This window comes from Rhinoderma darwinii (assembly GCF_050947455.1).
Source record: "Rhinoderma darwinii isolate aRhiDar2 chromosome 4 unlocalized genomic scaffold, aRhiDar2.hap1 SUPER_4_unloc_5, whole genome shotgun sequence".
Lineage (NCBI taxonomy): Eukaryota > Metazoa > Chordata > Amphibia > Anura > Rhinodermatidae > Rhinoderma > Rhinoderma darwinii.
This window is the reverse complement of record NW_027461760.1, coordinates 68,628-92,346: the sequence shown is the minus strand read 5'-3', so window position 1 is coordinate 92,346 and position 23,719 is coordinate 68,628. Positions and strand designations below refer to the sequence as shown.

At 47.3% G+C, this 23,719-nt stretch overlaps 2 protein-coding genes across 3 annotated transcripts in view; one reads left to right on the top strand and one right to left on the bottom strand.

Annotated features, from left to right (window-relative positions):
* The window catches only part of LOC142684080 (histone H3-like centromeric protein A), a 322,916-nt gene that overhangs the window by 241,181 nt on the left and 58,016 nt on the right, over positions 1–23,719 (bottom strand). The gene's annotated exons all lie outside the window — the stretch shown is intronic.
* LOC142684087 (histone H3-like centromeric protein A) lies at positions 11,490–16,715 on the top strand. 2 transcript variants are annotated; one of them, XM_075847475.1, is made up of 5 exons: positions 11,490–11,857; positions 14,297–14,395; positions 15,501–15,637; positions 15,706–15,783; positions 16,093–16,715. In XM_075847475.1, the coding sequence occupies exons 2-5, from the start codon at positions 14,311–14,313 to the stop codon at positions 16,222–16,224; spliced, it is 432 nt and encodes a 143-aa protein (XP_075703590.1). In that variant the 5' UTR covers positions 11,490–11,857; positions 14,297–14,310; the 3' UTR covers positions 16,225–16,715. The 2 variants fall into 2 exon arrangements, with proteins under 2 accessions (XP_075703590.1, XP_075703589.1); XM_075847474.1 differs by having other exon boundaries at positions 14,294–14,395.

Genomic DNA, 23,719 nt, shown 5'->3' with positions numbered 1-23,719 from the left:
TACATATACCCTGATGTACTCCGCCCAGCTTACATTTACCCTGATGTACTCCGCCCAGCTTACATATACAATGATGTACTCCGCCCAGCTTACATATACAATGATGTACTCCGCACAGCTTACATATGCCCTGATGTACTCCGCCCAGCTTACATATACCCTGATGTACTCCGCACAGCTTACATATACCCTGATGTACTCCGCACAGCTTGCATATAGCCTGATGTACCCGCACATATTACATATATCCTGATGTACTCTACAGTTTACATATATCCTGATGTACTCCGCGCATATTACATATACCCTGATGTACTCCGCACAGCTTACATATACCCTGATGTACTCCGCCCAGTTTACATATATCCTGATGCACTCCACCCAGCTAACATATACCCTGATGTACTCCGCACAGCTTACATATATCCTGATGCACTCCACCCAGCTAACATATACCCTGATGTACTCCGCACAGCTTACATATGCCCTGATGTACTCCACAGTTTACATATATCCTGATGTACTACGCACAGCTTACATATATCCTGATGTACTCCGCGCATATTACATATACCCTGATGTACTCCGCCCAGCTTACATATACCCTGATGTACTCCGCACAGCTTACATATACCCTGATGTACTCCGCCCAGCTTACATATACCCTGGTGTACTCCGCCCAGCTTACATATGCCCTGATGTACTCCGCCCAGCTTACATATACCCTGATGTACTTCGCCCAGCTTACATATACCCGGATGTTCTCCGCCCAGCTTACATATGCCATGATGTACTTCGCCCAGCTTACATATACCCTGATGTACTCCGCCCAGCTTAAATATGCCCTGATGTACTCCGCCCGGCTTACATATACTCTGATGTACTCCGCCCAGCTTACATATGCCCTGATGTACTCCGCCCAGTTTACATATATTCTGATGTACTCCACCCAGATTACATATACCCTGATGTACTCCGCCCAGCTTACATATATAATTGTCACGGACACAGGGTATGTGGACCCACTAGGCCGCACCGCCGTAGCGGGGAGGCAGCTGACCAGGTCACAGTCTATGCGGAAGTCAATGGCAGACAGTAATGCTTTGGGTACCTGAAATAGTCCCGGCGGTGGCTGTGGCTACAGCACGGATGGAGGCAGATGCGGCAGGTGGCGCCAGACGTGGCGGGCAGTATCCGATGAAGCGGAAGACACTTGGCGTGGCAGATGACACTTGGCGTGGCAGATGACACTTGGCGTGGCAGAAGACACTTGGCGTGGCAGAAGACACTTGGCGTGGCAGATGACACTTGGCGTGGCAGAAGACACTTGACGCTGGTAGGCACAGGAACTGGATACGGGATACGGAATACAGGAGCAAGGTACACTGGGAGGCTGGAAGACACTGGGAGACCATAAGCAAGACGAACAACGGGAAAACTAACTGGCAAAGGGCAAGAGGGCAGAGCCCTTTTTATAGCCTGGGCCAGATTACAGCTTTTTACAAAAACGCGCGCACTGGCCCTTTAAGGCCGTGCACCCGCCGGAGACACTCGGAATCCGGAAGAGAGTGCCGGCGCCTGACTGGGTGACGACGCTGCAGTCAGGTAAGCTGTCCATGGCCACGGCCGTCGGGGTTAACGACCGATCGACGGGCCGTGGCCATAGACGGTACAGCATCCCCCCTCTTACGCCCCCTCTTCTTGGGACCAGAGCGAGAGAGAAACTTCCTCACAAGAACAGGGGCATCGATGTTCTCCTCTGGCTCCCAAGACCTCTCTTCTGGGCCGAACCCCCTCCAGTCCACCAAATAAAATGTCCTTCCTCCCACCTTCTTGGTAGCCAGAATCTCCTTTACCTCGAAAGTCCCAGATGGACCGGCAGGAACCACTGTGGTACTAGGAGTCCTGGAGTAGCGGTTCAGGACCACCGGTTTTAGCAGGGAGACGTGAAAGGAGTTAGGAATCCTGAGAGTGGGGGGGAGCCGCAGCTTGTAGGATACCGGGTTAATTTGTAGCAGGACTTCAAAGGGACCAAGGAACCTCGGGGCAAATTTGCATGACGGCACCTTCAGCCGGATATTCCTAGAGGACAGTCAGACTTTAGTCCCTGGAAGGAACTGCGGAGGAACCCGTCTTCTTGTATCTGCCTTTCTCTTCATGTGGTCCACCACCAAGAGGATAGAAGATCGGGTCTGTTGCCATATCTGTAGAAAGTCCCTGAAGGTGGAGTCGGCTGCAGGCACCTGGGACATTGTAGAAACAGGAAGAGGTATACGAGGATGTTGGCCGTAGACGACGAAAAATGGACTGGATGTGGTCGACTCACTGGTGTGGTTGTTATAGGAAAACTCTGCCCACGGGAGCAACTGCACCCAATCATCATGGCGCCTGGACACAAAGTGACGTAGGTAGTTCTCCATAACCTGGTTAACTCTCTCGACTTGCCCGTTGGACTGGGGATGATAAGCCGAAGAGAAGTCCAATTTCACACCAAGGAGCCCGCAGAGTGCTCTCCAAAACTTCGAGGTGAACTGGATACCTCTGTCCGAGACAATATGCAGGGGCAATCCATGCAGATGGAAGATGTGCTGTATGAAGAGATCAGCCAACCGCGTAGCAGACGGCAGAGCGGTCAACGGGATGAAGTGAGCCATCTTGGAAAATCGATCCACCACCACCCAGATCACACTGCAACTCGCAGAAGGGGGAAGATCCGTGACGAAGTCCATAGCAACATGTTGCCACGGGGCAACGGGCACAGGCAGTGGTTGGAGCAGGCCCGCAGGTCTGGAGTGAGCAACTTTATTTGCTGCACAGACTGTGCAAGAGGAGACAAAGTCCATGACATCTATGGGCAGCGTGGGCCACCAGAACTGACGGGTGATTAAATCTTGGGTCTTACGAGCACCCGCGTGACCTGCCAGCTTAGAGCTGTGACCCCAGCAAAGAATTCTTCCTCGGTCAACCAGATGCACAAAAGTCCTACCCAGAGGAATGTCTCTGACTTGCAGGGGATTCACAGAGAAGATACAGGATGGGTCAATGATATTTTGTGGAGATTCCATGGAGTCCTCGGTTTCGAAAGATCTAGACAAGGCATCGGCCCTCACATTCTTGTCGGCGGGACGGTAGTGGAGTTCGAACCGGAACCGAGCAAAGAACAACGACCACCTGGCTTGACGAGGATTCAGCCGCTGGGCCGTCTATAGGTAGGTCAAATTCTTGTGATCCGTGAAGATCAGGATAGGGTGAACCGTGCCTTCCAGTAGGTGTCTCCACTCCTGCAGAGCCAGTTTGATGGCCAGTAACTCCCGGTCCCTAATCGAGTAGTTACGCTCTGCGGGAGAAAACAGCTTGGAATAATAGCCGCATACCACGGCCTTGCCTTTCGGTCTTTTCTGGAACAACAGTGCACCAGCACCCACCGAGGAGGCGTCCACCTCTAACGAAAACTGTAAGGATACGTCCGGATGGTGCAGAATGGAGGCAGATGTGAAGGCTTTCTTTAAGGATTCAAATGCGGCTTCAGCCTCCGGAGTCCACATCTTGGCATTTATACCTTTCTTAGTGAGGGTGGAGATAGGTGCTGTCAAAGATGAGAAGTTGGGGGATGAAGAGTCGGTAAAAGTTGGTGAATCCTAGAAAGCGTTGCATGGCCCTTAAGCCTTGGGGGCGTGGCCACTCCAGGACGGCCTTTACCTTCTGGGGATCCATCTTGAGACCCTGATCTGAGATAATATAGCCCAGGAAGGATAGAGACTTCTTCTCGAACACACACTTCTCCAATTTGGCGTAAAGTCGATTCTCTCTTAGACGGAGCAACACCTGGCGGACATGACTTTGATGAGTTACTGGGTCTGGGGAAAAAATCAGAATGTCATCGAGATACACCACAACACAAACATACAGGAGATCACGAAAAATTTCATTGACAAATTCTTGGAATACTGCGGGAGCGTTACACAGGCCGAAGGGCATGACTAAGTATTCGTAATGCCCATCACGAGTATTAAAGGCAGTCTTCCACTCGTCACCTCGACGAATCCGGATCAGATTATAGGCCCTCCGCAGGTCCAGTTTAGAAAAACTTTTTGCCCCCCGTATGCGATCAAACAGTTCAGAAATTAAAGGCAGAGGATACCTGTTCTTCACCGTGATCTGGTTTAGGCCTCGGTAGTCGATGCAAGGTCGTAATGATCCATCTTTCTTTTTAACAAAGAAGAACCCTGCTCCGGCCGGGGATGAAGATTTACGAATGAAACCCCTCTCCAGGTTCTCCTTGATGTAAGCCGACATGGACTGGGTCTCTGGCAAGGAGAGAGGATACACTCTACTACGAGGGGGAGACGATTCCGGGACCAGGTTGATTGGGCAGTCATATGCCCGGTGTGGCGGCAAGGTCTCGGCCTCCTTTTTATTGAAGACATCGCCGAACATGGAGAAACAGAGGGGCAAACCTGCCAACGACTGAAGAGGAGCGGGCTGTGGCGACTGGATGTGACTCAGACAGCGGTGAAGACACTTCAGGCCCCACTGGAGAACCTCTCCAGAGTTCCAATCCAGGACGGGGGCGTGCAGACGAAGCCAAGGCAACCCCAGCAGCACGGGGTTGACGGCCTTGGACAGGACGAACAGAGAGATGATCTCAGCATGAAGGGCTCCCACTTGGAGTTTCAACGGCTTGGTTATGGACACAACTGGGTCTGGTAATGGCAGTCCATCCACCGAGGCAACGATCAACGGCCGTTCAAGCAGGATAGTGGGCAACTGTAGGAGATCCACAAGATCCTGGCAGATGAAGTTGGCTGCAGAGCCGGAGTCCAGATATGCGGAGACCTGATGAGACCTCTCGCCTGCAATGATGGTTACAGGGATAAATAGTTTGGAGGAGAGTTCTTGCTTCAATGTGTTGACGCCCAGGGTTGTCCCTCCAACCAAGCCTAGGCGCTGGGGTTTTTTGGCTTGTGAGGACACAGACGCACGACGTGGCCAGCGAGGCCGCAATATAAGCACAGTCCAGAGGTGCGCCTGCGCTGTTTCTCCTGGACCGATAATTTTAGTCGGTCAACTTACATCGGAACCTCGGGCAAAGCGGTAGAAGCAGGCAAGAGGGGTTGCTGAAAGTTGGGCGCCAGTCTAGGGCGCCGGCGCTCCTGACGAACCTCGTGGGATCTCTCCCTCAGCCTTATGTCAACCCGAGTGGCAAGCAGAATTAAGTCGTCCAACGCGGGAGGCAGGTCTCGAGCAGCCAGTTCGTCCTTGATCTCGGGCGACAGGCCATGCCAATAGGATGCCACAAATGCCTCATTGTTCCAGGATAGGTCTCCTGCCAGGGTCCGGAAATGAATAGTATACTCACCCATGGAGTTGTCCTCTTGGCGAAGGTTGAAGGTGGCGGTGGCGGCTGATGAGACTAGCCCTGGCTCCTCAAAAACGGTTCGGAAAATCCGTGCGAACTCCTGGAAGTCTCGGGTCTCGGATCCCTGACGTTCCCAGATAGGGTTAGCCCATGCCAGGGCCTTGCCGGTCAGGAGGGAGATGATAAATGCGATCTTGGATCCATCTGACGGAAATGCCAGAGAGTGCAGGGTAAAATTAATGTAGCATTGGTTCAGGAACCCCCGACAAGCACTGGCGTCTCCATCGAACCGAGAGGGCAATGGCATGGAGAAACTAGGGTCCGTACAGGAACTGCCAGGAGGAGCAACAGGAGGTTCGGTTTGAGGAACTTGCATAGAAGCAGGAATGGAGGCAACTAGCGTCCCTAGCTGCTTCGCCATAGAGTCCACGGCCACGAGGAGCTGGTCCTGCCTAGCTCGGAGATCCAGCAGATCCGCCTGCATGGCTTGGGAGGGTGACAAGCCCTTGAATTGGCCAGCGGGGTCCATGGCCAGAGCGTACTGTCACAGACACAGGGTATGTGGACCCACTAGGCCGCTCCGCCGTAGCGGGGAGGCAGCTGACCAGGTCACAGTCTATGCGGAAGTCAATGGCAGACAGTAATGCTTTGGGTACCTGAAATAGTCCCGGCGGTGGCTGTGGCTACAGCACGGATGGAGGCAGATGCGGTAGGTGGTGCCAGACGTGGCGGGCAGTATCCGATGAAGCGGAAGACACTTGGCGTGGCAGATGACACTTGGCGTGGCAGATGACACTTGGCGTGGCAGAAGACACTTGGCGTGGCAGAAGACACTTGGCGTGGCAGATGACACTTGGCGTGGCAGAAGACACTTGACACTGGTAGGCACAGGAACTGGATACGGGATACGGAATACAGGAGCAAGGTACACTGGGAGGCTGGAAGACACTGGGAGACCATAAGCAAGACGAACAATGGGAAAACTAACAACGCTCTGGCAAAGGGCAAGAGGGCAGAGCCCTTTTTATAGCCCAGGGCATCCTGGGCCAGATTACAGCTTTTTACAAAAACGCGCGCACTGGCCCTTTAAGGCCGTGCACGCGCGGGCGCGCGCACCCGCCGGAGACACTCAGAATCTAGAAGAGAGTGCCGGCGCCTGACTGGGGGACGACGCTGGAGGCAGGTAAGCTGTCCATGGCCACGGCCGTCGGGGTTAACGACCGATCGACGGGCTGTGGCCATAGACGTTACAATAATGATGTACTCCGCCCAGTTTACATATGCCCTGATGTACTCCGCCCAGCTTACATATACCCTGATGTACTCCGCCCAGCTTACATATACACTGATGTACTCCGCCCAGCTTACATATACAATGATGTACTCCGCCCAGCTTACATATACAATGATGTACTCCGCACAGCTTACATATGCCCTGATGTACTCCGCCCAGCTTACATATACCCTGATGTACTCCGCACAGCTTACATATACCCTGATGTACTCCTCACAGCTTGCATATAGCCTGATGTACCCGCACATATTACATATACCCTGATGTACTCCAGTTTACATATATCCTGATGTACTACGCGCATATTACATATACCTTGATGTACTCCGCACAGCTTACATATACCCTGATGTACTCCACAGTTTACATATATCCTGATGTACTACACACAGCTTACATATATCCTGATGTACTCTGCGCATATTACATATACCCTGATGTACTCCGCCCAGCTTACATATACCCTGATGTACTCCGCACAGCTTACATATACCGATGTACTCCGCACAGCTTACATATATAATGATGTACTACGCACAGCTTACATATACCCTGATGTACTCCTCACATATTACATATACCCTGATGTACTCCGCACAGCTTACATATACCCTGATGTACTCCTCACAGCTTGCATATAGCCTGATGTACCCGCACAGCTTACATATACCCTGATGTACTCCGCACAGCTTACATAGACCCTGATGTACTCCGCCCAGTTCACATATGCCCCCACATTATAAGCTGAAATACCACTAATACACCAAGCAAAATCTGCGCTTCAAAAGCCAAATGGTGGTCCAACTGAGCCTGGCAGTGTACCCAAACGGCAATTTATGACCACATATGGTGTATTCTGGAGAACCCGCTTAACAATTTATGGGATGTGTGTCTACGGTGGTACAAGCTGGGCACAACACATTGGGCACTGAAATGGCATATTTGTGGAAAAAAGCCATTTTCAATCTGCAACATCTATTGTTTACTCATTTTTGCAAAACACTTGTGCGGTCAAAATGCTCACTACACCCCTAGATCAATTCTTTGAGGGATCTAGTTTCCAAAATGGGGTAATTTTTCGGGGGGTACCACTGTACTGGTACTATAGCTCAATGCAACATGGTGTCAAAAAACGAATCTTATAAAATCTCCACTCCAAATACTAAATGGCGCTCCTTCCCTTTAGAGCCTTGCTGTGTGTCCAAATAGCAGTTTATGACCACGTGTGGGGTATTTCCCTTCTCTGAAGAAGTTGCTTTACAAATGTTACCGTGCTTTTTCTCCTTTATTTGTTGAGAAAATGAAAAATTTTTAACTAATGCTGCGTCTTATTGGAAAATAATGTCATTTTTCATTTTCACTGCCCATTTCTAATAAAATATATGAGACACCTGTGGGGTGCTGAAAAAATAAAAAAGTTAGAGCTCTTTGAATGCGACTATAGAAAAACGAATAAAATAGCTCGGTCATTAGGGCCTAAAATGGGATGGTCACTAAGGGGTTAACGTCAGTTAGCACAATATAAATACATTTACAGTAGCTCCCCCTAGTGGCGACTGCCGGTAGCTTTCCACTAAAGTGTAGTAACCAGGACATGAGTCTAAGGCTTTATTCAGACGAACGTAAAATACGCGCGTGCAGCGCGCGTGATTTTCACGTGCGTTGCCCGTAGCTATATTTGTCAATGGGGCCGTGAAGACACGGCAGCGTTTTTTGCGCAGCGTTGCTCCGTTGCCAAAAACTCACGACATGTCCGTTGATTCAGCGTTTTCAACGCATCACGCACCCATTGAAGTCAATGGGTGCGTGAAAACCACGCATGTCGCACGGAAGCACTTCCGTGCGAACTGCGTGTTTGCGCAACAGCTGTCAAAAGGATGAATGTAAACAGAAAAGCACCACGTGCTTTTCTGTTTCCGAACATCCAAACGGAGTGTCTTTGCGATTAGCGAACCCCGACAACCGAAGCTAACTTCACCGGGTTCGGCCAAACTCGTTTTGGCCGAACCTGGCAAAAAAATTTCCGGTCCGCGACATCGGGAGACATTCACTGTGCATGGTGCTGAAAGAGTTAAACTGTTTCAGCACCATGGACAGTGACTTGCGATCCCAAAATACATGAACCTGTAAAAAAAACCGAAGTTCTAACTTACCGATTACTCCTGTCTCCCTCCTGCAGTCCGACCTCCCGGGATGACACTTCAGTTCAAGTGACAGCTCCAGCCAATCACAGGCCAAGCACAGGCTGCAGCCAATCACAGGCTGCAGCGGTCACTTGGACTGCCGCGTCATCCAGGGAGGTGGGGCCCGATGTCAAGAGAGGCGCGTCACCAAGGCAACGGCCGGGAAGTTCTCGGTAAGTAGGAACTTTATCTTTTTTTTTACAGGTTTTTCGCTGTTGTGTTCGGCATTCACTGTCGAGGGTGCTGAAAGATTTAGCTCTTTCAGCACCTTGGACAGTGACGGGCGTCGACAAGCCTCATCTCTATGATGCCGGCTGCGCGAAAATCACGCAGCCGCGCATCAGACACGGATGACACACGCAGCTGTCAAATGCTTTTTGCGCGCGCAAAACGCTGCGTTGTTTGCGCGCGCAAAAACGCAACGCTCGTGTGAATGAGGCCTAAGGCTATGTTCACACAGAGTTTTTTGCAGGAGGAATATCTGCCTCAAAATTCCGTTTGGAAGTTTGAGGCACATTTTCCTCTCCCTGCACGCCGATTTTCGCTGCATTTTTCGCCCGCGGCCATTGAGCGCCGCGGGCATAATACACCGCGAAATACGCTTTCTCTGCCTCCCATTGAAGTCAATGGGAGGTCAGAGGCGTAAACGCCCGAAGATAGGGCATGTCGCTTCTTTTTCTCGCGAGGCAGTTTTACTGCTCGCGGGAAAAAGACGCCGATGCCTCCCATTGAAATCAATGGGAGGCATTATAGGGCAGTTTTTGACGAGTTTTGCGGCGCGGTTTCCGCGTAAAAAAAACTCGTCAAAAAACTCAGTGTGAACTTAGCCTAAAATGTTCTTTACACAGGACGATTATCGGGCAGACAAGTGTTCATATAACGCTCGTTGCTGATAATTGCGCTTTGTAAAAAGGGCAGCGATCCGCAGATGAACGAGCAAACACCCAATCATCTGCTGGTCGTATCGTTTTAAAAAAGTGAAATATTATTGTTGTCGGCAGCACTTTTCCCTGTGTAAACAGAGAAACGCGCTGCCGACATGATAATAACGTTTGGGGACGAGCGATCGGAGTAACGACCGCTCACCCTCATCCATAGCTCAGTGTTATCCATAGCTCCGTGTTATCCATAGCTCCGTGTTATCCATAGCTCCGTGTTATCCATAGCTCCGTGTTATCCATAGCTCCGTGTTATCCATAGCTCCGTGTCATCCATAGCTCCGTGTCATCCATAGCTCCGTGTCATCCATAGCTCCGTGTTATCCATAGCTCCGTGTTATCCATAGCTCCGTGTCATCCATAGCTCCGTGTCATCCATAGCTCCGTGTTATCCATAGCTCCGTGTTATCCATAGCTCCGTGTTATCCATAGCTCCGTGTCATCCATAGCTCCGTGTTATCCATAGCTCCGTGTTATCCATAGCTCCGTGTTATCCATAGCTCCGTGTTATCCATAGCTCCGTGTCATCCATAGCTCCGTGTTATCCATAGCTCCGTATCATCCATAGCTCCGTGTTATCCATAGCTCCGTGTCATCCATAGCTCCGTGTTATCCATAGCTCCGTGTGACCGGAGCAAACGAGCAGATATGTCATAAATGTCAGGTAGATTGGGGTCCCACCTCTGGGACCCGCATTTACTACTATGGGAGTTACGGAAACAGATCAGACAAAGCCAGAGATGGGACACTCATCTATCTGACATCCTATGGATACGTCATAAATGTGTCTGATGGGAAGACCCCTTTAATGAGTATATCAGTAATAGTATAACTAGCAAGTACCAGCCGCTACCCCTCCCCCCTCATTGCAACACCAAGTAAGGCCCCATGCGCACGACCGTATTTTCATCTATCCCGAAAAACTGTCCATATTGCATCGGTATATACGGATCCGTAAAAAAAAAGAGGGAGGATGCAAATGATGTCATCAGCATGTTGCATAGCAACGCTTCCATAAATACGGTCAGAATATGCGTATCCATAGCCGCCCGTATTTATGGAAGCGCCCATAGACTTCTATGGGAGAGTCCCTGCTGTAATTACTGATAAAAAAAAACGGTCGCGTGCGTGGGGCATAAGAAACTGCAGCTGCATCCCCCTCCTCCCTGTTTACAGTTTTTCACTAGATGGAACTTGCACGATCAACGATGTATCCAGTGAGTCGGCGCTCATTTACACGAGCCGACGCACGCTGTACGGGGATGAGCGATGGTTAATACGATGGTCCGTGCTCGTACAGTTTACGTATTGTCGGCAGCACATCCCCTGTTTCTACGCTGTGGACAACGAGGATTTTTTGGGACGCATAAAAGATGTGATCAGCTGACCAATGAGTGCAGTTTATCGTCTGATCGTCGCTGCCCGTGATCGAAAACAAGCGCTCGTATGATTATCGGCATTGGTAAAGGGGTCTTAATGTCAATAAAAGGTTTTTTTTTTATATCACAACGTTTCTAAGCATTTTCTATAGAACTTGATAGAAACCCATCGAGCCTAAAATAGACCCATCCTGGAACCCAGGGGTATAAACAGGCTTTTCTTTACAGCCCGAGGTCTTGATGACGTCATTGAGACCGCGCGGTGATCGTGTATTATAATTATTATAGATTGTGGGAGATCAAACATCAGGATATAGTTTTGTTGGCTTTAGCGATGGTTTGAACATTTGGTGTACTTCTTCTATTAGCCACAAGGGGGCGATACAAAACCTGGAAGAACGCAGTGCGGGAGCCTTTTGGTTTTTCTTGGCTTTTATATTGTGGGGCTATTATATAATCTATACCAGTGGTTCCCAACCGGGGTGCCGAGAGCTGTTCAGGGGTGCCGCGGCTCATCCACGGCAAAAAAAAAAATAAAAAAAAAAAAATCGAAATTTTTTTTTACATTTTTTTTATATTTTTTGCTACAAGCTCCGCCCCCGACGTTGTAGCAGACGTGACGCGCGGACGTCTGTTACAAGCACCGCCCACCGCTTCCCACTAGAAGCCTGACGGAGGGAGAGGAGCCATTAACACTGGGCAGGGTAAGTGCGGTTTTCTTTACTTTCTTAGCAGTTGTGTGAGAAATGGAGCCAGGGGAATGTGGGTAGTTGTAGTTCTCTCCTCTTATACCTCCTCCCTGTAATGTCCTCTGATATCCCATAATAACGTCCTGGACATGCTGGGAGTTGTAGTCCTCTCCTCTTCTACCTCCTCCCTGTAATGTCCTCTGATATCCCATAATAACGTCCTGGACATGCTAGGAGTTGTAGTTCTCTCCTCTTATACCTCCTCCCTGTAATGTCCTCTGATATCCCATAATAACGTCCTGGACATGCTGGGAGTTGTAGTCCTCTCCTCATACCTCCTCCCTGTAATGTCCTCTGATATCCCATAATAACATCCTGGACATGCTGGGAGTTGTAGTTCTCTCCTCTTATACCTCCTCCCTGTAATGTCCTCTGATATCCCATAATAACGTCCTGGACATGCTGGGAGTTGTAGTCCTCTCCTCTTCTACCTCCTCCCTGTAATGTCCTCTGATATCCCATAATAACGTCCTGGACATGCTGGGAGTTGTAGTCCTCTTCTACCTTCTCCCTGTAATGTCCTCTGATATCCCATAATAACGTCCTGGACATGCTGGGAGTTGTAGTCCTCTCCTCTTATACCTCCTCCCTGTAATGTCCTCTGATATCCCATACTAAGTCTGGACATGCTGGGAGTTGTAGTCCTCTCCTCTTATACCTCCTCCTGTAAACTTTCTCTGATATCACATAACATCCTGGACATGCTGGGAGTTGTTGTTCTTATACCTCCTTATTTATTCCTTCCCCAGGGGTAAGCACACTTTCTGTCTGTGATGGTCCCTTTACTAGAGGGGCAGATGGTTATTTTATCGGGGGGCGGGGGGACTGAGGCTGATGGTGGCTTTACTGGAGGGGGCTGATGTTCATTTTACTGGGGGGACGGAGGCTGATGGTGGCTTTACTGAGGGGTCATTATAATGTGAGTGGGGGGCTGACGGTCATTACTGGGAGTGGGGGGCTGATGGTCATTACTGGGAGTGGGGGGCTGACGGTCATTACTGGGAGTGGGGGGCTGACGGTCATTACTGGGAGTGGGGGGCTGACGGTCTTCAAGTGGTTTCCGCCTCTCACCTCCCATTGAAATTAATAGGAGGCAGAAAAAACCTGCGGCGCTCGTTTGGTGCTTTTTTGTCTGCGGTTTTTGCATTCGCTTCAACGGCTTAAAAAAAAAGTCAAACAGCGCTGTCAATTCAAAATCTGCCTCAAAATTCGTAAATGAATTTCGAGGCAGACTTTTAGTTTCTGCCTTACAAAAAAACGTTGTGTGAACATAACCTAAGAGTGTACTGCTTGTTTTTCGCCATTTTTTGTCGTTTTGTAAACAATTTTTGGTAGGGGTGCCCTGAGAATTATTTTTTTTCCCTGGGGTGCCTCGAGCCTGAAAAGGTTGGGAAACTCTGATGTATACAGTCGTCCTGGTGTATCTGACAGTTTTCTAGAGTTCAGTGTATAATCATTGATAGATACGGTGACGCTGACATCACGCCGGGCAGCACGTGCGTCCTCATGAATTATACAGGATACAGACAATATTATTAAAGAGGAGCCGTCACTTCTCCTGAAATGTATGTATTAATAGATAACTTGGTGTTGCCATTCTCCTCATCAAAGGTCGTGTCCCTACAGTCTCTCTGTCAGCACTGATTGGACGTTGTCAGTTTGTGTAGGGACACACCCCCAACTGGTAACACACAGCTGTCAATTCTTACATTTCCAGGAGGAATAACAGAGAAACGGCACAAAGCAGAGAGTCCTAAGAAAAGTTGCGCACTCGACTGAATGTTTCTCTTCCTCGTCTATCGTGTGTGTTGATTTTATACATTTTCGCTGCTGCGTGTCTAGAGATCATATGGATTATTAGATGTTTTATTTCTGTATATTTGTACTGCATTGTTGCAGCTCATCGTCCTCCAGCTGCGGCCTTTCATTTCCATGACGACTGCTCCACTTTTCCTTTGCTCCAGTTTTAAATTTCCCACCTTTGTCTGGATTACGGATTCTCTGTAAGGTTCTGTGCACACGACCTATTTTCAGGCGTTTTACGCCTCGAATCACGCCTGAAAAGACGGCTCCATTACGTCTGCAAACATCTGCCCATTGCTTGCGGGATCTGCTGCGGGTAGCTCTTCTGTTGCCGCATTATTAAATAGATCATTGATGTCGCTGTTCTGGTAATTGATGCCACGAGGATCTATTGTATTCATTGATGCAGCGTGCGTTAATTACTGACATCTGGCAATCTCATATCTTCACCGTCAATGTCATCACTTTCTTGTCACTTGCATTGGTGGCATCAGTCAGTATAAAACCGCTCAGTTTATCCTACGTCACCTGTGATTCTGCTGAATTGTCACCGTCTCTTATCCGCTTAACTGATTGTATGTCTCTCAGCAGCGTTTTACATCATCATGAAACCACCCCAGAAAAGCTCGTCCCGCAGGAAGTCGGCGCAGCCGCAGAAGAAACCTGCAGCTCCTCCTCAATCTCCGCCAAGTAAGAGAAAGTTGCACCTTGATCATCTTATCACTCTCATTATATATTTTATTTTAAAAATGAATTCAAGATAACCTCGGGTCGTGTAATACTAGATTGTAATCCGTTTCTCAGCTTTATATCTTAGAGGGTTCGTTTCTATGCAGTTAAAATCTGTTACATACAGAAATTTCTGTAGCACAAGGCCGCCACTAGGGGGAGCAAACTGAGGACTGATTTATATAGGCACAACATGAGCTGTATTATGTGCACAATCGTCTCCCCCTAGTGGTGGTTGCAGGAAGCACGTTACTATATGGCCCTGGGAAGGGAATCTGAGAACACAGCTCACACCCATGAAGATATATTATGAAATGAGGGATCTAAGAATTTCCAACCTGCAGTCCGACCGCTCTATTCATTCCCTATGGGATCGCCGGAAATTTGACTGCTCCTTGCCCAATTATGCACTCTGCCGTGAGCGGCTCCGCGCAGGCAGGCGCGATGTTGTGACGTCAATTTCTTAGCCTTTTTTCTACTCCGTTTATGCAGCGTGTGGATGAGACGTGTTTTATCTCATCCACTTTGCTGCTACTGTATTATGCTGCCGATTTCTCCGCATTATAATACAGGTATATGCCGTATTTACGTAATGTGTGAACTGACTCTAACCCCTCCACCCACCCACCCCCCCCCCCCCCCCCCCCCCAGCGTATTGGCCCTGGGCACCGGAGGTAATTCTGGCTGAAAAACTGCAGTTTTTCGGCTGGAATGTCCATAGAAGGTAGAAAAAAAAAACCCATACTTACCCGTAGCCATGGTGACGTGTCCCTCTGACGTACTGCAGCAGTCATATGGGATGAGACATCATCCCTGGAGGCCGGGTTGAACGCAGGAGCAGAGAGATCTGGGTAAGTTTGGCGGGTTTTTTTCGGCTGCGTCTGGATGAGACTTGTTTGAATCTCCTCCACTCTTCTGCTTCTGTATTACGCTGTGGAGTTTCCGCAATGAAATCGGTTGCAGAAAATCCGCCGTGTTTACGCTACGTGTGACCCCGGCCAGACAGTGAATTTCCATGTAGCGGGAGATTCATTTTCAGCTGTGATTATGGATTTCTTTCTTACAGGTAGTGGGGAAACAAGTCACAGACCGAGCACACAACGAAGAAGACGCTACCGCCCAGGAGCCCGTGCGCTGATGGAAATAAGAAAGTACCAAAAATCAACCAATCTGCTCATTCAGAAAACCCCGTTTTTCCACCTGGTGAGTGGATGTGTCCTCTGCGGCTGCTCCTCTTTATTGTCAGTGATATTCCCCTTTTATTCTTGCAGGTGAGAGAGATCTGCCTGAAGTATTCCCGCGGCGTGTTTTACTACTGGCAAAGCACCGCACTTATGGCGCTACAAGAGGTCAGTATCTCATACAATGCACTGTCCATGTAACGCATGGGTCAACCAGAGAGGGAGCTGCTCTTTGCAGTGATTCACTACTCAGCCCCCGCCCCCTCTAACACATCCATATGCCCTAGCGGGACATTTGCATAGGGGTTGTGATGCATTGTGGGAGTTCCAGAGGCCAGACCCCCCCCCCCCCCCACCACCATCACTCTAGCTAACAGCTCATAAAAGTGAAATCTGATCAGTCCTTCGAGCTGTGTAGTAAATTATACCGGGAGTGCTGTCACTTTAAGAGGGACTAATGCTCTTCTGTATCCACAGTCAGCTGAGGACTTCCTCGTGAGTCTCTTTGAAGATTCTTACCTCTTCAGTCACCAGGCCAATAGGGGCACTCTCTTTGTGAAGGACATGCAGCTCGCACGGAGAATCCGAGGCATCCCGTATGAACTGTGATAACGCTGCCGTTTTATCTCTCGAGATTTGATGAAGAATGATCACGTGTAAATAGTTTTATATTAATGGAGAAAATCTATTGGGAAATACAAGTTTTACCATTGCATAAAAGATCCAATTTAGGAAGAGTAAACCGGCTTTAGTGCCCCCTCTTGACACTGGTTACAGTGGAGGTTTTTTCTTTGTTTTATCTGTTCATGGGAAAGTTGTTACCACCAATATGGCTGCCACTGCAGTTTGCAGGGTGGTAGTGCAGTCGTTTTTCTGTCCAGCTATGTAATGGGTTATAGGGGTCCGGGATGTAGCACAGAAAATGACCACAAGGCGGCACTGCTGGACAAAACCGCTAACAAAGACGCTGGACACAACCGCTAATGAAACCTGATCTGGCCGACCTTCTAATTGTTCTGCTGAGTTTATGATCTGCTTCCTGTTTTTATTCTGTCAAGATTTGTTAATTTTTTCAAATAAAAAAAAAATGTATATTATAACTTTGATCTTCATCATTTTAGACTAATCTTCATAAGGGCTTGGATATGATCAATGACTCCAGCTTCGCTGTAGTTCAATACTCTTGCTCTGTCCCACCCCCATTCTTTACACTGCAGCTATGCTTGTTCAGAGTGTTTGCTGTGTGTGTGGGTGGGTGTGTGGGTTGGGTCCAGAATTATTTGGGCAGTGACATAATATTCATGATTTGGGTTTTGTTGCCACCACATTGGATTTGAAATGAAACAACTGAGATGCAATTGAAGTTTAAACTTTCAGGTTTATTTCAAGGGGTTAAACAAAAATCTCCTGTGAAAAGTTTAGGAATTGCCACCATTTTTCTACACAACCTCCTCATTTCAGGTGATCAAAAGTGATTGGACAAATTAACATTACCATAAATGTTTTTTTTAATACTTTGTAGAGAATCCTTTGCAGGCAATGATGGCCTGAAGTCTGGAACCCATGGACATCACCAGACGCTGGGTTTCCTCCTTTGTTTTTTTTGTTTTTTATATTTCAAATTTTTTATTTTCAAGAAAAGAAATGGGGATACAGAAAAAGAAAAGGGGGTGACATGGGTACATAAAAAGCCCATGAGGGCCGATCATTTCAACCTATGTTTCAACAACAATAAGTAAATATGCAATCAAAGTCCTCCCAACATAGTACCATCAATACACTACAAGCATTAGTATAGCAAGACAGGAATACCAGCATTACACCCTCATCCGCCCCTCCATCACCCACATCTCAGTCAATTCTTAGTAACGATTGATTCAAATAGGGAAGTAAACGAAGGGTAGACAGGGTAGAAGGACAAAAGGAAGGGGGGGGTATAGGGAAAATCTTAAGAGGGAGAAGGGGAGATGTTCTCCCCTCACTCCCCCCCCCCCCCCCACAGCACATCACAGACCAGAGAGAACTCAAGAGCTCCCTGGTTCTCCACTAATCAGTTCACCCATGGCCCTCTTGTATCTGTCCGACTTGCAGAAGTCAAACCAATAGAACCAGGTTTTCTGAAACTGCGTTGCTCGTTCGGGTGCGGAATGGAGCAACTCCTACATTCTCCGAATTTCGTGAATGCGCTCCAGCCATTGTCTAGTCACAGGAGGCTCAGAGGATCTCCAACCCCCCGGAATACAAGCCTTAGCTGCGTTCAGCAAATGTCTCACTAACATCTTCCTGTAGCGCCCCACAGGTATATCGTGGTGGTGCAGCAAAATCCATGCCGGATCATCTCCCAGCGAGATTCCTGTGATCTCCAGAATGATATCTTGAACCTCTGACCAATAGGTGCGAAGGTTCTCACAGCTCCAGAATATACGTAAAAGCGTTCCCTCTTCTCTGCCGCATCTCCAACATAAAGGAGAAACATCCGGGAACATTTTATGTAGCACATGTGGGACTCTGTACCAACGGGATAGTATTTTAAAACTGGTTTCCTGATAGGCGTTACTAATAGACGCCTTATGTGTGAGGAGCATGATCTTTTCCCTTTGCTCTTGTGTTAGAGTAATCTGAAGATCTCTTTCCCATTTCGTAATATATGGTGGGATGAAATCCTCAGCAGGAGTGAGCAGCACGCAGTAAAGACTGGACAGGGCCCGTCTCACATGCCCCGTTTGAGAACACAAAGTTTCAAAGGAAGATAGAGCTCGGTCATAGGAAGCCGGTGTAGGTAGTCTTGACAAGTAATGAGTCAATTGTAACGCCTGCCATTGGAACGCGTCCGGGAGACCCTCTGGCTGGGAAAGCTCTTCTCCATGCAGCCATGCATTGCCCCTATAAAAATGACTTACTCTAAAATGCCCCTGCTGTACCCATATCTTAAAGGTCTGATCTGACAGACCTGGGCCAAATTCCGGGTTACCCAAAACCGGAGTGAGGGGTGATAACAGTTGTGATATTCCCTCTCTACTCCGCACCTTTCTAAACACCTGTAAAGTTGGATATATGGTAGGATGATCACGAAATTATTTTTTTCTATATAATATTGCATTTAGTATGTCATTAAAATGAATTTTATTTATTTGTGTTGTACTTTTTCTTTTTCCTTTTTTTTCTTTCTTTTACTCTATGGGGGCTGCCATTTTTTTTTTTATCTCTGTAGGTGTCGATTAAAGACGCATACAGAGATGGAATACGGCAGCTACAGGGCATAGGAGTCAATGAAAACATGTCAAATTATTATTTCATTTTTAATACTTTCCACCATATGGAAGAAAAAAAAATACAGCAAAAAACTTAAAAAATATAATAGCAATAAGTAACAACACTTAAAAAAAAAAAGGTTTAATTCGCGACACATTCCCTTTAAGGCAGCAGAATAGGCTAGTAAAGCTCTGTATATTGGCACACACCTCACACTCCATTACGGACCATAATTGCAGATAAAAATACTCATCCATTCATTTCTATTGCAAATGGACACCTATATTTACAGGGCCACCTGATCGCATCCTGCAATATTGACACAGATTAAAGAGAACCTTTAATCTTTAAAGGGAAGGTGTCGCGCAAATAATTTTTTTTTATATGTTATTGCTTTTAGTATGTTATTAAAATAAATTTTATTTATTTGTGTTTTTGTGTTGTACTTTTTTATTACTATTACTTTTACTTCACTTCACTATGTGGGCTGCAATTTTATTTTCATCTCTGTATGTGTCGATTAACGACACATACAGAGATGGAATACGGCACATACATCCCCATAGAGAATGCGAACGGGAGCCGTTCCATTCACTATAGCGTACGCCGTCTGTGTAGGAGCGGCACATGCGCCGCTCCCACAGAGTCCAATAGGAAGGTCTTCCGCCGAGCGACATCCGGCGCCATTTTCATGTGGACCGGAAGTCGCGGCCGGACAGTAAGATGACTACTTCCGGTCGCGGCTTCCGTCCATATGTTCAGAAGCAAGGACTAGGAGCGGACGGAGCGGCGGCGGCAGGAGCAGGTAAGTTATGTTTGTGTATGTTCGTGTTATACTGTGTATTTACCACTGTATCTAATCCTCCTACACTGTACATTCGCTCAAAAAATGGCGACACACAGTGTAGGAGGTTTGAACATTCAACCCCCTCCTTTCTCCTGGCACTAGCCAGGATAAAGGAGGGGGGATTGTTTGAGGACGCTAAAGCGAGTGTGTCTTTTCCAATTTTGCAGCATAAAGCAATGAGGTTGCTTTACCACATGCCAATGCTGCAATTTTGGGAATTGCTCCCTCTAGTGACCAGCACATGGAAATGTTATAAATTAGAATCTAATTTATAATATTTCCTGACTTGTGAAAAAATGTTAAAAAATTAGAACAATGTTTATTCATTTATATACTAACAGTTTAACTAAAAAAAAATAATAATAATTTTTCTAGCGACACATTCCCTTTAAGCTAAAGAAATGCAGCTCGATCGGGTTGAGATCTGGTGACTCGGTCATTGCAGAATATTCCTTTGCCTTATATACTCCTGGGTTGCTTTCGCAGAATGTTTTGGGTCATTGTCCATCTGTCCTGTGAAGCGACGTCCAATCACCTGCTGCATGTGGTTGAATCTGAGCAGAAAGTAAATCCCTGAACACTTCAGAATTCATCCGGCCGCTTCTGTCTTCAGTCACATCATCAACAAACACTAGTGACCCAGTGCCAGGCAGCCATGCATGCCCATGCCACCACACTGCCCCCGCCATGCCACCACATTGCTACCCATGCTATACTTGTGTTACACAGGATGTGGTGTGCTTTGGATCATGAGCCGTTCCGAGCCTTCTCCATACTTTCTTCCTCCCATCATTCTGGTGCAGGTTTATCTTAGTTTCATGCTGTTCCAGAACTGGGCGGCTTCTTTACTTGTTGTTTGGTAAAGTCTAATCTGGCCTTTCTGAGGCTGATTAATGGTTTTCACCTTGTGAACTCCCTGTATTTGCTCTCATGAAGTCTTCTCTTTATGGTGGACTTAGATACTGATCCACCTACTTCCAGGAGAGTGTTCGTCACTTGGGTAGATGTTGTGAAGGGGTTTTGTTCACCATGGAAAGGATTCTGCGATCATCCACCACTCTTGTTTTACGTGGACGTCCAGGCCTTTTGGAGTTCCTGAGATCACCAGTGCGCTCTTTTTTTTTTCTTCTTTTTTTTAAGAATATACCAAACTGTTGATTTGGCCACTCCTGACATTTCTGCTTCTCTCTGATGGATTTCTTCATTTTTTTTCAGCCTAGCGATGGTCGGTTTCACTTGCATTGAGAGCTCCTTTCACCTCATGTTCTGGGTTCACAGCAACAGCTTCCAAATGCAAATCCCACACCTGGAATCAACTCCAGACCCTTTACCTGCTTAATTGGTTATGGAATAACGAGGGAATAGCCCATGCAGCCCATTAAATAGCCTATTGAGATAATTGTCCAATTACCTTTTGGTCCTTTGAAAAAGAGGCAGCTACATATTAAAGAGCTATAAGGGTATGTTCACACGGCCTATTTTGGGTATTTTTTCGGCCCGCATAACACATTGCCTTGTTGTGCCAATAAAGATTTTCTAGACCCGCTGTAAACCATTTTACCCGTAAGTCACAGGCTACAGCGAGGGTTCCCAACCAGTGGCTCATGAGCCACCTATTGCCTGCTGTATGGCTGACCATAGGAGTCCTTCGTAATGACCATGTGAATCGTCAATTTACATTGTTCCAGCAGAATGGGTGCTGGTCTCGGTGCAAGTCGCCTTAAAGAAGTGACCACATCTAATGCTTGGCGCGCTGGTCGTCACTTTTTTAGCGCCAGTGTCATTTTTATTATTTCTAGTTTTGGAAGTAAAGCAGTTTTAGTAATAAAATACCACAAAAAAACCCCGGACCCTCACATACCTTGACCCCAGAAGCTGAGACGATAGATGGGGCCGTATTTCTGGGCCAGGCGCATGAAATGTCGAGGAAGATCACTGCGCCCCAGATCCATCAGATTCCCGATGAAGGGCAGTGGTGCGGGACGCGGAGGGCGCTGGTTCTGGTCGAGTGCTGACAGGCGACACTTGGAGTGGGAACATCTTAAGTATAGAAAGAAGAGGACGACGAGGGCGGCAGCAGCAGAGGGACCATAGTGAAGCTGAAGACTTAGGCCTCATGCACACGACCGTAGCCATGTGCACGGCCGTGAATTTCGGCCGGCTGCGGACTGTCAGCCACGAGCCGCCCGCAAATCGCGGGACATGCACATTATTTTCAATGAGCCCGGACCGCAGAAGACAGCCGTAATAAGACAGGTCCGTTCTTTCTGCGGTGCGGGCTCCCGGGCCATGCACAGACCGTAAAAACTACGGTCGTGTGCATTGCCCCAGAAAAATGAATGGGGCCGCAATTCTCCCGTGGATTTTCGGGGGAATTGCGGCCGCAAAAGCACGTTCGTGTAGATGGGGCCTTAGGAGATGCTGGGTGTATATGTAGAGACAGGCGTAACCTTGAGGACAGGAAATATACAGAGGGAGGCATGGAGATTGATAGGAGAGGAGGCAGCGGACACAGGGTGAGCACTCAGTGTGGAGAAGACACATTTTATGCACAGCCATAAATTGAGTGGAGTTCCCCTTTAATAACCTCACCAGGTGGCAAGGCCCTGGCATGCTGGGAGTCATAGTTTCACAACCGCTGGAGAGTCTCCGCTCTAGAGGATCACAAGTTTCAGGCTGCACATTCCCAGTACAGTGGAATCCTCAGCCTGGGATCACTGCAAGTCCAAATTACATTGGCGGCAAGATTTGGGGGCTCTGAACTCCTCTCTACAAGCAATCTACAAATTATATCACATCGCCTACAGGTCCTGTGCACTACATTGCCCAGGTGCTGTGCGGTTTATCTATAGGGTGGATGGGGCCCTTTAAATGATGGAGTTTCTATTCACAGCCCAAGATCCTGTGACCTTCCCCTGTGTTGTATCGCTTCATCTAATGAATGACAGGACTGTACTGACCTTGGGCGCAGACGGAGGGTGAGCGGAGAATAAGTCAAGGAGAGATGAATGATGGATAAGACAAATGAAACGAGGCCTCCGTGTGTGTAATGTAATATGCAGTGTTTGTGTGTTTGTGTGTGTGTGTGTGTGTGTGTATACACATACACATACACACACACATTATACATACACATATATATATATATATATATATATATATATACAAACACATATATATACATATATACACACACATTATATATATATATATATTACATACACACACACATATACATATATAAGTATATATATATATATATATATATATACACATATATATATATATATATATATATATATATATATATATATATATACACAAATACACTACCGTTCGAAAGTTTAGGGTCACTTAGAAATTTCTTATTTTTGAAAGAAAAGCAGTTTTTTTCAATGAAGATAACATTAAATTAATCAGAAATATTCTACCTGCAAACGTCGTGTTTTTAATGCAATATCTACATAGGTGTATAGAGGCCCATTTCCAGCAACCATCACTCCAGTGTTCTAATGGTACATTGTGTTTGTTAACTGTGTTAGAAGGCTAATGGATGATTAGAAAACACTTGAAAACCCTTGTGCAATTATGTTAGCACCGCTGTAAACAATTTTGCTGTTTAGAGGAGATATAAAACTGATCTTCCTTTGTGCTAGTTGAGAATCTGAAGCATTACATTTGTGGGTTCGATTAAACTCTCAAAATGGCTAAAAAAAGAGAACTTTCATGTGAAACTCGACAGTCTATTCTTGTTCTTAGAAATGAAGGCTATTCCATGCGAGAAATTGCCAAGAAACTGAAGATGTCCTACAACGGTGTGTACTACTCCCTTCAGAGGACAGCACAAACAGGCTCTAACCAGAGTAGAAAGAGAAGTGGGAGGCCCCGCTGTTCAACTGAGCAACAAGACAAGTACATTAGAGTCTCTAGTTTGAGAAATAGACGCCTCACAGGTCCTCAACTGGCAGCTTCATTAACCCCTTCCCGCTCCTGGACGTATGATTA

Excerpts from the sequence above, each read along its gene's own strand:
- LOC142684087 (XM_075847475.1), top strand. The coding sequence starts at position 14,311 with ATGAAACCACCCCAGAAAAGCTCGTCCCGCAGGAAGTCGGCGCAGCCG. Across the intron at positions 14,396-15,500 it reads TCCTCCTCAATCTCCGCCAA|GTAGTGGGGAAACAAGTCAC; the intron begins GTAAGAGAAAGT and ends TCTTTCTTACAG. Across the intron at positions 15,784-16,092 it reads CACTTATGGCGCTACAAGAG|TCAGCTGAGGACTTCCTCGT; the intron begins GTCAGTATCTCA and ends CTGTATCCACAG.